This window comes from Mytilinidion resinicola, assembly GCF_010093595.1.
Source record: "Mytilinidion resinicola strain CBS 304.34 unplaced genomic scaffold BDZ99scaffold_1, whole genome shotgun sequence".
Taxonomy (NCBI): domain Eukaryota; kingdom Fungi; phylum Ascomycota; class Dothideomycetes; order Mytilinidiales; family Mytilinidiaceae; genus Mytilinidion; species Mytilinidion resinicola.
Window position 1 is genome coordinate 3,325,430 of NW_022985437.1, and position 12,462 is coordinate 3,337,891.

The 12,462-nt window shown below is 53.2% G+C and overlaps 5 protein-coding genes across 5 annotated transcripts; 1 reads left to right on the plus strand and 4 right to left on the minus strand.

Annotated features, from left to right (window-relative positions):
• Positions 1 to 417: 417 nt before the first annotated feature.
• BDZ99DRAFT_457548 (cyclophilin-like protein) lies at positions 418 to 2,368 on the minus strand. The gene is made up of 2 exons (XM_033718703.1): positions 899 to 2,368; positions 418 to 821 (listed from the first exon to the last, which is right to left on the minus strand). The coding sequence occupies exons 1-2, from the start codon at positions 2,361 to 2,363 to the stop codon at positions 754 to 756; spliced, it is 1,533 nt and encodes a 510-aa protein (XP_033584946.1). The 5' UTR covers positions 2,364 to 2,368; the 3' UTR covers positions 418 to 753.
• Positions 2,369 to 2,666: 298 nt separating this feature from the next.
• On the plus strand, positions 2,667 to 4,495 carry BDZ99DRAFT_24991 (uncharacterized protein). Its single transcript, XM_033713666.1, has 2 exons — positions 2,667 to 3,715; positions 3,798 to 4,495. Exons 1-2 carry the CDS (start codon positions 2,970 to 2,972, stop codon positions 4,288 to 4,290), a joined length of 1,239 nt encoding a protein of 412 aa, XP_033584947.1. The 5' UTR covers positions 2,667 to 2,969; the 3' UTR covers positions 4,291 to 4,495.
• Positions 4,496 to 4,859: 364 nt separating this feature from the next.
• Positions 4,860 to 6,115, minus strand: BDZ99DRAFT_457550 (uncharacterized protein). Its single transcript, XM_033718704.1, has 2 exons — positions 4,953 to 6,115; positions 4,860 to 4,884 (listed from the first exon to the last, which is right to left on the minus strand). Exon 1 carries the CDS (start codon positions 6,018 to 6,020, stop codon positions 4,980 to 4,982), a length of 1,041 nt encoding a protein of 346 aa, XP_033584948.1. The 5' UTR covers positions 6,021 to 6,115; the 3' UTR covers positions 4,860 to 4,884; positions 4,953 to 4,979.
• A 70-nt stretch (positions 6,116 to 6,185) lies between these two features.
• Positions 6,186 to 7,585, minus strand: BDZ99DRAFT_457551 (uncharacterized protein). Its single transcript, XM_033718705.1, has one exon. The coding sequence runs from the start codon at positions 7,303 to 7,305 to the stop codon at positions 6,379 to 6,381; it is 927 nt and encodes a 308-aa protein (XP_033584949.1). The 5' UTR covers positions 7,306 to 7,585; the 3' UTR covers positions 6,186 to 6,378.
• A 1,852-nt stretch (positions 7,586 to 9,437) lies between these two features.
• Positions 9,438 to 10,694, minus strand: BDZ99DRAFT_457552 (uncharacterized protein). Its single transcript, XM_033718706.1, has one exon. The coding sequence runs from the start codon at positions 10,624 to 10,626 to the stop codon at positions 9,748 to 9,750; it is 879 nt and encodes a 292-aa protein (XP_033584950.1). The 5' UTR covers positions 10,627 to 10,694; the 3' UTR covers positions 9,438 to 9,747.
• Positions 10,695 to 12,462: the final 1,768 nt, after the last annotated feature.

The window sequence follows — 12,462 nt, forward strand, 5'->3', positions numbered from 1 at the left end:
AAAAGGACGCGCACCGGCGGGGTCGGCAGACGTCACGGCAGGGGCCACGGTGTCGTGACCTGACAATCTGAGCCGAGTAAAGAGGCCATTGGATGGCGCCGTCGGATGTTGTGAGGCTGAGAGTGGAATATTGGTGGGGCCATCAGGAGATCTGTTAAGATCTGCGGAAGTTGAATAGTAGCCAACGAGTCGCCGAAAAACAGAGCAAAGAGTGTTTTTGATAAGGAAGTTAATGGCGGGGTAAGCATCCTGGCTATAAGAAGGAAGAGAACGCCCGCTGGAAATAGAGAATAGAGTGATGTGGATGAACTGGGTCCAGCATGAAGTATCAGGTGAGAATTAAAAGGTCACGTGATAAACACTAGATGCCGGCACATACCGGGCATGTCGCACATCCGTAAGCACTCCCTGATACACTCCTGGACACTTTGGAATCGACATTGGAACAAATTCTAGAAGGTATGGTGATGTGATGAAAAACTCCTTTAGCACCTGAAGACCCTCCCTCTTCAGATGTCTGCTCGCACCGGAAAATGGAAACATCTAGAATTGATCATGAGAGAAGAAGAAATTTCATGCGCATTGAATTGATAGAGATCAAATCCCAGATGCCGTTGAATGCTGCATTTGAAGTTGTAACGCCGTAACTCCTACGCTATGCAAAACATCGTGGTTCGCCGCTACTTGCTTCACCAACTGTCGAAATTGCCGAAGCCATCAGACTTGACTTTCTTCTTGGCCGGCTGCTCCACTTCATCCCAGTGCCCAATGATCTCGTCTTCCGCCTTGGACGCTCCGCCATCTTGCATCGCCGCTTTGAGGTATTTCCCTACTCCCGGTCCACCTCCTGCAGCTTCGACTTTTCCGTCGGGTCTAATCCTCTTCCCCGTCCATGTAGTCTTATCGTCCTCTCTTCCTCCTTGTAGCCGGATCTCCTCCTCTTCCCTCTCCTTGTCCTCCTTTTCCGATCGCTCCTTTCGAAACTCCTCGAATGGATCCACAAAAACCACGACATCCAGAATCATGAGATCCTCTTCCGGCCTATCTTTCTCTCCTGTCTTAGCATTCTCCATGGCTGTGAGAGTGGTGTCCAGCCCTCCAACAACCTTGGCAAAGATGGAGTGCTTCCTGTCCAGATGCGATGCTTGCCGATACAGGATGAAAAATTGCGATGTGTTCGTGTTCTTGCCCTTATTCGCCATGCTTATAACTCCCCTTGCGTTGTGCAATAGCGGTCCTTCGAGCTCATCGTTGAATGGCTTGCCCCAGCAGCTCTGACCACCCTTTCCTGTGCCAGTTGGATCACCGCCCTGGATCATGAAGTTCTTAATATTCCGATGGAATAGTGTGCCCTTGTAGTATCCCTTTTTCGCCAACTGTACGAAATTCCACACGGCTTTCGGGGCGAATTCAGGGAGGAGTTCGATGTTGAGGTCGCCAAGGGACGTGGAGATGCGCGCGTATCCTTTCTGCTTTACGCGCTTTGGTCGCAGCATGTAGTCTTCTTCGGACAGGACGGCGCGCTCGGCCGAGGTATGTGGCGTCCAGCCGGTGCTGGTGAAAGACGCGGCAGCTTTGCCGGTGGTGTATTGGGCGGCATTGTAAGGCTTCGGTTTCGATCCTTGCGCTGCGGAGTGTGTCGCGGTCGCATTCTTTGCTTTCGCAACGGCAACGGCATCATTGCTGGCCTGAGCCTTTGCCTGCCTGTCTGTGCGAGCTTTTGCGACTGCTTCCTTCGCGCGCAAAATCTTCCCAGCACTCCCGAGCGCGTCCGCGTTTACGTTGCTCTCCTCGGGAACCTGCGCCGAAACCTCCCCATCCTTGATATGTTTGAATGCGCTCAGATCCCGCGACTCGATATTTTGCGGATCTTGCAGCGTGATGATATCCTTGCGCGAGAACTCGTCATCGCTGACCAGATCGCGCCAGTTCTTCGCCTTGATGTTCAGCCGCTCGACCGTGTCCCAGGCAAAGACATTCCCGGTATTCTTCAGCGTGACAATGTGAGTATTATCCGTGAAGACCTTGTACGTGACCGGGTCCACGTACTCGTTGTCCTCGTTCTTCGCGAAGTTGAGGGTAATGAGGTCCGCGCGTTTCAGCGGTGAGCCGTCAATGGGGTTTGTGCCATGCTTCTGGAGCCAGGTGAGGATATGGGTGAGGTCGAAGATAGTGCCTGCGGCGGTGCAGACGGGATCGGTGAAGGGCTGGAGGGAGACGGCGCAAAAGTTGAAGGGTAGCCGCTTGAACGAGGAGCCAACGGCCTTGGACTTTGACGCGTTGAAGCCGCGGCTGGTGCCGAACGAGTCTTCAGAGGCCCATTCCGAGTGAGTGATGTAGAGCTTGTCGGTATTTTTGCCCATGATGGATGGCTGGAGGAGTGGTTGAAATGTGATCGCGATGCCAATTTCGAGATTCTTCGGCGTGGGTTCTTCCGGCCGGCCTTGGCGTGTTCATCTGTGGCCTGATGGGCCAAGGGGCATCGTTGTATCCATCTCAAGCTCTCGTCGACCCAACATCGACCAATTCACTGTCGATGCGCCCGAGAAGCCCAGCGCTGCAAACTGTAATCCTCTAGCTCCGCCACCCTCATTTTCGGACTGCAAGTCGCGAAGGATACAACTTTGTCTCAGGCTTGCCATTGCGCATGTGAGCATTCTGTTTTCGTCGTCACACTATTTCGAACACATTGCAGCCCTAGTTCGCTTCCCTTATGCGAAACCAAGTGCTTGTTATTTATGCATTGTCTTTGATGGCAACTGGAATGTCTTCCCGATCCAAGGTTTAATGTCAATTGCCACACTGTCTGTGGCGCTGCTCACCAGCCACACTTTATCTGAAACAGCCCCCAGAACTAGCCAAGCAGACCATCTCAGGCTGCACTTCACGTTCCTGATGTCTCTCAACACCTCGTGAACTGTGGCCCGTCGTCAAACGCATACCGGCAGATGACCACCAGTGCCTAACATATGCGAGCCGTGTTCTCAAGCATCCCAGGAAGACCATTAACAATGGACGGCATGCCATCACCTCATCCCCACAAAACCTGCACTTTTTGTAACGATCCTATATACGGCACTCTCGACGGGCTAAATCATTTCCTCGCCCATCGTGCAGCATGTCGCTTTCCACCTTATGGCCGGGCCTCCAGGGTATTTTGTAGACTTGACTCGCTGTTGCACTCCGAGTCCGAGCAGAGGTTACGAGCAACACAGCGTACACAGTACTGCTTTGAGAGGACTACCACTTTCTGGAATGGTGTAGGCCCAGAAGTCAGGTTTCCTTTTGGTCTACTAAAGCACCGCCCACGTGCTCTCACCCGGCCACCATCGCCGAGCAGACCATCCAACACCAAGCAAAGCAACAACCCGCAAGTTCAGTCGCCGCTCTTTTCGAGACTGCCTCTGGAGATACGGAAAATGATCTATGAAGAAGCAATTGGAAAGTCAGTTATTCATCTTGAGATCAGAGATCACAGATATGTGGTCGGTCATGCACTGTGTCCTGAACCTAAGTCTGGCAAGTGTGGCTGCCGGTACTGCAGGTACTTGACATGCAGACGGATAAGAAAAACGGCGAATCCGTTGCCGTATCTGTTCAGTCATACACTGTGTCCTGAACCTGAGCAAGGCAAATGTGGCTGCCGGTACTTGAAGCGCAGAGGGGCGAGAAAAACGATGAATCCGTTGCCGCTACTGCTATCGTGTAGAATGATGTAAGAGCTTTCCTTAGTTCCTACGCTGGCAAGAGAGTTCATCTGTCATCGTACTAGAGGCTCAAATCTGACATCTTCTTAGCTACTCGGAAGCTATAGATCTTCTCTACTCGTCCAACTCGTTCGCTTTTCGCCATGACGCAGGAGGACCGCTCGTCATCCTCCCAGACCTTCTGCTTCCCCAACGCTTTCACGCTATTCGCTCTCTTTCCCTCTTCTGGGTGCCCGACTTTTGGGTCAGTCTCGACCCACCTTCACGCTTAACAGAAGAGTGGGAATTCGCCTGGAAGGTCATTGCGTCCATGAAAGGCCTGCAAACCGTATACGTTGACCTGGCACAGGACGGATTGATGCGGCCTGATCTTGAAAGGTTGCAGGAATTCAAAGCTCAGATCATCGAGCCAGTTAAGGCTATCACCACGCCGTTGAAAGCATTTCGGATGGTCTGGCCGCACGAAGGCTTTCCGAAGACGGTGGAAGTGGGAGGAAAGGTGTGGGAGATTGAGACGCTCGACAAGGCAACGATGTGGGTGGATGCTACTTTAGGGCGGATAAAGAAATTGGGTTATACCTAGGTATAGATTAATTAGCCCTCGGAAAACGTCCGGAGGAGAGGGAGTCTACATAGCTATACTCCTTCCTTCGGTAGGCTAATGCGTACGAACCTAGGTAGCGTCAATACTATCAATAGAACTTCTACTGGTTTCAACAGTGGCGTCATCGAGGTTCTAGATGGTAAGGCGATTCCAGCTAAATCTCTCTCCTCTCTCCGAGCTATCTACCCCCACCTACACACCATCCGCCCCTCTGTCTACAAAGGGCGCCTACTAATCCCAGATTCCTATCCACCGGGAACCCAGGTTCAGTATTTCCAAAACGGAGTCTCGAGGCTGAATCTCCTCGACCACTGCCGCCCGCTCCACCTCAGCTACGATTGCGAAGACCTGATCAGTGCTCCTCGTGTTTTCGCGGCGATAGTTCTGCTCTAGGTCGTGCTACTCGTTACGTTGCTGTCAAATTGCCGTGGGGATGGGATTGATCGCGAGGGGAAGAGGGATGAGCAGGGAAGCAGCTGCTGATGGGGTATCGGCCGGATACCGGTCATCATAAAAGGGGGAAAGGGGGGGGGGGGGAGCGTGAGAGTCGGAAAGAACACTCATCTGCGGATGGTTAGTAGAGTCTTCAGCTACACGGTGAGGGACTATTTACTAGGAAGCAAGCTGATATAGCCCAATAGCGCCGAACAGCGGTCAACCCGTCCCCTTCAATCCCAACTCCTTTTCACCTCTGCCCACACCTCCCTCAAATCAATAACCGGTCTCGGCGATGTGTCCAACGCGTTCGTACAAAATGTGGCCGTATCATCAAAATGTTGCATAGGCGACTGAGCTGATTGAGCTGCCTGGAATCGTTGTGCTGCGTCCATCCTCAGAGCATGAACGAGCCGTTGTAGAGTGATATACTTTCGGAGTAGGTCGTCACTCACTCCTGCGTGCTGCGGATGGAGCTTCTGGCGATAGAACTGAAGCCCATGCGGGCAGACCTGCAGGAGGTGCGGCCGAAACTCGACATCCACCCCCGCCCAGAGTCGAGCAGCGTTCACCTCATAAAAGCGTAGCATCGTTCTGAAAGCGGCCACAACCCCCTCGAAAGCGCCTTCTTCAGTCACAGACCCGGTCCTACTGAGCAATTCCTTTTGCAGCTTGCAGGCCATACCGTGCCAGGCCACTGTCTCCGTATCGAAGATCACTGTGGCCTTTCGTACAGTAGGAAGATGCCATTTGAGCGTCAACTGCCGAAACAGCAAATAATATAAGGGACCATGCCCGGTTCGATCGAATTTTACGTGCCCAATCTTGAATTCGACGGTCCGCATGAGCTGAGCGGCGGAAGGCGCGATTTTGTAGTCCGCCCACGGTAAGTTCATGACCTTGTCAAAGCAAAAGACGTTCTCTTTGTAAAAGAGCTGCTGCGCATCGGCTGTAATCTGGCGGTTAATGGTGAAGAACTCGACGACGGGCGAGTCCATTTTCTCCATGATGGCGTTGGAGTCGTGGATGAGGTAACGCGGGGCCTGGATCTTTTTTTGACGGCTTTCTGTCTCGTCATCTTGCATCCGGGACCACCTGGGAAAAGGTTTTGCGCCCGCTGGCGCAAAGAGCGCGACGTGGCCCACCATGCGTTTCGGGAGCGCGACGACGCCGGCGCGGTAGATCTCGTGGCGGATCTCGGCGGGGACGTCGAGGAAGGAGAAGGTGTGGAGATCCGCCTTGGACGATGGCTCCCATTTGATGATCGTAGCCATGATGGATGTGCGTGGGATTTTCGGGTGGTGTTGTGCGGCGTTATCTTGCGGTATGTGGTCTGTGGTGAAGGTTAGCACATTTAGATAAGAACACGTTTCGAATAAGTATATTTGTGTGCGGTACATGTCCCTTGGGACCTTCGAGCGTCGGATCCATGGTTCGCGGACCCACCTTCCACATCAGTCACGTGATATCTACATCGCGCATACCCCATTACAGTTCTGCATGTGGTGCCTCAGTCAGTCCAAAGACCGCTCCAAACAGTATACTTTGAATTTCTAAGAGCTCGCTGAAGGACCCCCAACACTGGCAAAGCGGTGTCCGCAGTACCACCATCTCCTATCCCCTATCCACCCCCTACGCCTCAAACACCCACTCATACTCCACCAAAAGCACCCTCCACGCCCTCTTACTCCACTCCGTCCACGCAATATTCCCCCACCGCGTGCGCCCATCATGCCACGGAAACCGCCGCTCCAGCCCCAGCGTGCCCGCGCAGTTCCAAATGCTCAAACTATGCCACAGCGACACGCTGCTCGGCGTCGCCGCCCCGCCCCGTAAATACACCATCAGCGCCTCCAGCTCCCCCTTCGCCGCGCCAAGCTTCCGCAAGATGATCTTTTTCACAGGCGGCCGCACCGCCACGACCGACGCAAGCAGCGCTGCGAGCGGGTACGTCCGGAACGCCGCCGCGCGCGCGCCGTCCGCGAACTCCATCCCGAACATCCACCTCTCGATCCCGGCGCAGGCCAGCGCGAGCGTCTCGACGTTGACGACCCCGAGGCCGACGGGGGGGTTGAAGAGGCCGCGGTGGTCGAGGCGCATGTACGCGGCGTTGGCGAGGCGGTACTCCGGCTGCATGACCAGCGCGCGCAGGTCGGCGGCGAAGTTGTCTGGGTCGGTGCGCGCGAGGAAGAACGGCCATTTGTTGCCGTTTAGGGGCGGGTGGTTACGGCTCGTGTAGGCGAAGACGAGCTCCGGGGTGTGCTCGAAGGACCAGGTCTTGTCGAGGTGGCCTTGGTCGGCGGCGAGGTAGCCGAGGGGGCGGTAGTTGACGAGGGTTACGGCTAGTTCGATGTGCTTGATGTTGGGTTTAATTGTGCCTAAGTTTGCGATGCGGGAGAGGTCGAGTTGGGGGTAGAGGTGGGTCCAGGTCGTGCGCTCTTTGATGGCGAATGTGTTCTTTGAGTACACGGCGGAGCCCTCGTCCTGCAGCTGTTTGCATACGCGCAGTATGGCGGGATGGAGGACGCTGCGTCGCGTGGTATCCACTGGCTGGGTCATGGATGGACGCAAGAGGTAGTCGAGGATGTGAAGCCGGACTTCTTTAGGAATTTCGAGAAGTCGTGCACGCTGTGGGCCAAATGAAAAGCGAGAAGTCAACAGGTCCCTGTACTGTAGTGACGAATCGGGGATAAAATGGAGCCTCCTCGTAGGGCTTGTCGAGGAAGACCCTATTGTTCGGCCAAGTTTGGGTCTAATACCAAACGTTTCGTTCCGCAACATCCACCCTGAGCCTATCCAGTCTCCAAAGCTTACGTCCGTTTGTTCCACAACAATACCGGTGACTAGTAGCGCCACATTATGATTTCTGGAGTCAAGAAGAGGCCTGTCGAATTGTGCCCGCGTGGCATTCAACGCAGGTAGCCATGTCAATCCCGGGGTTGCTCCAGCCCAGAACGTACCACGGCCTCTGACAAAGAGAGCATCCTGTTTGTCATTCCAGACGTGCATTGGCGGGTCGTCAATAACCTCAATGTCCGTGAAGAGAATGCGCTTCGAGGGACCCGGCGTAGCATACGGAGAGCTAAGGTTTATTACTAAATAATTGCCGAGCATCTTCAGCAGTGTATGCAAGAACCAGTCGGAGGCGTTCAACGAGCTGTTATGTGGTGTTTTAGTAGCCAGCGGGCTGTCCATTTGGAACGCAAACCAGGTGCTGATGGATTTCTTAGTATGAGAAGGAAGTGACGCCGCCGGTGGGCGAAAAGTCTCTCCTCGAGGTCGTCCGCTGTACATGTCAACATAGGCCCAATCAGGTTCCTTGGCCCTGCTCGTCGTGCGCGCTGAACAAAACGCGATACTATCCTCGACCTGATCCAGGATGTGTCGGAGCAAGATTCGGCTCCTGTAGGGAACCACGCCAACAGCCAATTTGTCGAACTCTGCCTCAATCTTCTCAGCTATTGGATGCGGGGTGTGAACGGCTTCTTTTTGTTTCGGGCGACCCAGAATTCCATAGAGTCGACCTTCTTCGTAGTCCCGCATTCGAAGCTCTTCAAACGAAACGTCTTTGAAAGCCTCGAAGGCAGTGATGCTTTGAAGTTCTTCACGTTCCAAAGCCATAACCCCGTGATAGTTTGGCTGTGAGCAGCATGGCACCTGTCGTCTAACACGTTCGCTATGCGGCGGGGGAATCGGCTGGTCCAGACGACCGAATCGGTATCCTAGGCTGTATTCAGCCATCCTTAGCTCCTCGAACGAAAGATGGCGATGGAAAGGCCGCGCAGTGATCGACTGGAACTCGTCCACGTCCCATATTATGGCGTGCTCGCAATAATTTACGTCGTCCGGTATCTTCAAAGCTGGACTGCGGGGACGCATGTCGAAGCCTATTTTTAACGCAAACACATCCTGCTTGCATCGTTCGAGGACATCCTGGTGTTGCTGCTTGAGGTGGTCGACCACGTAGCCGCCGGTCTGCAAATGCTTTGGTCCGCAATACTCGCATAGCCATAGCTTCTTATCGAACCCGTTCTCCCCCAAATCGACATGCGTGTCCCACTGCCTCAAGATGTCTTCGAAAATCTCATTCACCGGCAGATCCGTAAGGTCGCCAACAACTGATTCGCGCCTCAATAATAGCGGGCCTTGGCCATCGATGTAATCCGTGCCGGAGGGTACCAAGTATCCTTTGAATTCCACAAGCTCGTCGATTTTCGGGGCATGTTTCGGTGGTCGGGGTAGTGCGTTCTTCGCAGCACTCCCAAATTGGCTCTGCAAGGTGTCGTGATATCGAGTCGCACGAAAAGGGCTAGACTTTGGCGGTAAGTCTGCTAGCGGATATTTCAATAGATTTCGAACGGCCGTATTCTTCGCGATTGCCGCGTGCGGCCTCTCGGAGGTGTCGGGTTCGCGGTGAGCCCGGATGTTGAGCATCGGCAGGTCAAGGATGTCGGATTCGTCAGAGGCCATGGCTACGGGTGAGTATGTGAGTTTGTATGTGTGTTGCGCTAGAGACACAGGTGTGGGGTGGGAGCCGTTGAAGAGTAAGAGGAATGGTTGGAGAGGGGGTGAGCATCTCACAGAGATGTAGCTCAGATGCGGCTACGCCATCGATTCACCAACCGTGAAGTGCCTGCGTGTCACGCCCTCTTTTAATCCGCCTTGGGGAACAGGTGAATTACTCCACCCGCCACCCATATACCAGCGACTCCGCTGAAACACGTATACTGTTTGATAATTCGAAACAGATGGGGCGACTCAATTTGGAGCAGCTATACGTGATTTTGAGGATCGCGTGCTTCCCATCTCGAGTACAACGCGTTCTTTATGAGGCAGTCGACATTATAGAAAGAAGAGGAGGATGAGATCGGGATACAGAGAGAAGGATTTCGCAGATGCCTAGTTCTGTATACACCGTTCTGCCGCTGCTTGAGATGCCCCGATACACCTTTGCGGCTAAAAACTGAATAGCAGTTTGATATTTGAGCAACGAAAATACACCTACGCCAACCTCCCTTCCCGAGGCCATACTCCCATTTCGCTCCAGAATCTCCTCGAGTCAAGCTTCCTTCCCAGTAGCTCAGGAGCCCTTGGTAGGGCCTTCACCCCGGTTTCTACCATCAGCTCGCCTACCCATTCGCAATATGGCGGCGTTTCCTCATCTGCGTTTGTTTTGTCGTCTTTCTTTCCTCCCCATGCCATTGTAAGATCCCACCAATCATATACATGCAGATCCGCAATGATAAACCTCCTCCCTTCTATCCACTTCGGGCCACCCTCCGCCAGCCTCTCTGTGACCGCCAGGATCGCTCTCGCGACATCAGCGCCGTGGATGAAATGCACGCAGCCCTTCACGCGGACTTCCTCTTTCGTCTTTACCACTCTCCCTAGCCACCTCGCGGGAACCCTCTCCCCTCCATATAGCCCGGCCAGGTTTAGGACCACCCCACCGAGGCCTCGCAGCTCGTCCTCGGCAACAGCACGGTTATTGGTCGTATCGTAAGGCGAGTTCTCGTCTGCCCAGCCGCCTTCTCCTGCACGCGCGCTCTTCTCGTTCCATATACTAGTCGCGCCCAGCTGTATCCACTTCGCTTCCTTGCCGTGGATGCTCTCGTATAGCCCCACTAGGTGCTTACTCTGCCCCGTTCCGACGAGAGGGAACGTCACGAGCACGACCTTGGCTTTGGGCAGCCGCTCGTATGGAGCTTTGTCGGAAGAGTCAGGGTCAAAGCGGAAAGGGATGGTGTCGTCGTGGCCCGAGGTCGTGGTCGCGGCATAGGAGACGTGCGCGGAAGAAAGCAGCGGGAGGAGGAAGGTAGAAGTCCAGCCGGCTCCGAGGATGAGCAGGTCAACAGGGCAAGAGGGAGATGGGCGGAGCATTTTGATTAAGATAGATTGTAGGTAATTGGATGTATGGTGAGAGGGAGGAGATGGGACGGGAGAGATGGGATGGAATGGATGTCGTGAGGTCATGGAGATGGACCCTGCCAAGTCCGTAGGGCTGAGGATCGGACGGAACGACTGTGGGGCCGAGATCGATTCATCTTAAAATAGAGTAGTACCACAACCTCACTCCATCCTGCCTTTGCATTAATTGGAAGAGTCGATCTCTACCTTATTTGTGAGCACGTTTGGATATCCGGCATACCTAGCATCTAGGAAACTACTGGAATCCGCTTATTCTACGCGAAGGCAAATGGCGGATCCCCTGAGCGCTCCTGATTGACACTCAAACGCGTTCTCGTCTTGTTCAACACCTCGTTCAAACTGCACACGCATAGAATGGCATGTTTGATATCAAGCATCTTGCTTTTGTTCATTCACACAATGAGGTCAATATAGATAAGATTTGTTCATCTCAACTTCAATGCCTCCTATCATGGATGAAAACGGGATGCCAGGAATTCAGCTTTTGGCAGAGTATGAGACCAATCTGACGTCCAGTCAACTGCTCGGCATGGCTCTCAGTCAGTTCCATTTCATCCAAGATTTCAACACGCTGACGGAATGATTAGGTCGCGCTCGATGGCTTTACGCTCCCGCCAACTCAAGCCATTCTCTCCATGTTATCACGGGGCGAAACCCCTCTATCATAGCTGACGGATCACTCCACGGTGAATGGTGGGCTTCAATCGAGGAACGGTGGATCATGAATGGTGAGACGGTTTCGAAGACGTGCTGCGGTCCTGTCAAAGCGTCATCCAGGTGGGGAGTTGCTGCATCTCTTCTAGTTCAGCTAGAGACCAAAATTTACAAGGTCAAATTCGAAAATGAGTCTTCTGGAGAGCACCGTTTCAAACTTGGAGATTGATCAGTGGAGGGAGATCGTAGTGCTGGGATTTTCGTGGAAGGAAAACTTTTCAAGCAATCAATCTAACAAGTAACTCGACACACGTGCGTGCATTTGCTAGAAACCCCAACCCCAACGTCCATCAAACTTACACGAGAACTATATATAGAAAGCTCCTACTCACCCTCGCAGACATCACTCTTCATTCGCAATTGATAAAGCGCGCAACGGAATATCATCACGATGTCGAGTAATCTCACTTCATCCGCCAGGGACGAAAGCACTAATGAAGTAATGGAGATGATCAGCAGTAAGTATCTTCTCTCTAACGCAAGACCTATCTAAAGGTGACTCCACAGATAACGCAAAAGTTCTGTTTAGACATCGTGGCACGATCGAAGTGGCCTCTGCATGGCATCCGACGGACCCGGATGGCACAGACACCCCCGGTTGTGGAAGCTGGAAAGTTATTGTGGTCGCTATCGATGATCCCGCCTTCGGGACTAAACCAGAGGGCGGGATTCATCTTGAGTCCAAGGGTCACGCACTGAGAAGAGAAGCTGCTGTCGAATTATTGAAAAAGATGGAGGAGCAAGTTTCGGACCTGTACCGTTTGGAAGGGCATTGACGGAAGCGGTCGTCATTGGGCCACATCTGACAGCACATTGTTCTTGTACTGCGGGACAAAACGCGGAAAGCACGTAGTTGGGTTTCTTTGACAGCGACACAATGGCTTTGTATTCTCCAAATGAGGACGAAAAGATTGCTCAGTTTTTCAAACTCGTGGTTTCACTCCCCGCAAACACCGTCTAGTCACCCTCAAATTTGTCCACTGCTAAATACAACTATACACAAGCTATTCGCGATACCTCCTGCGTCTTAAGATTCCAAGATTAGTAATCGGATTAAGCGTTTCTCAAGATTGA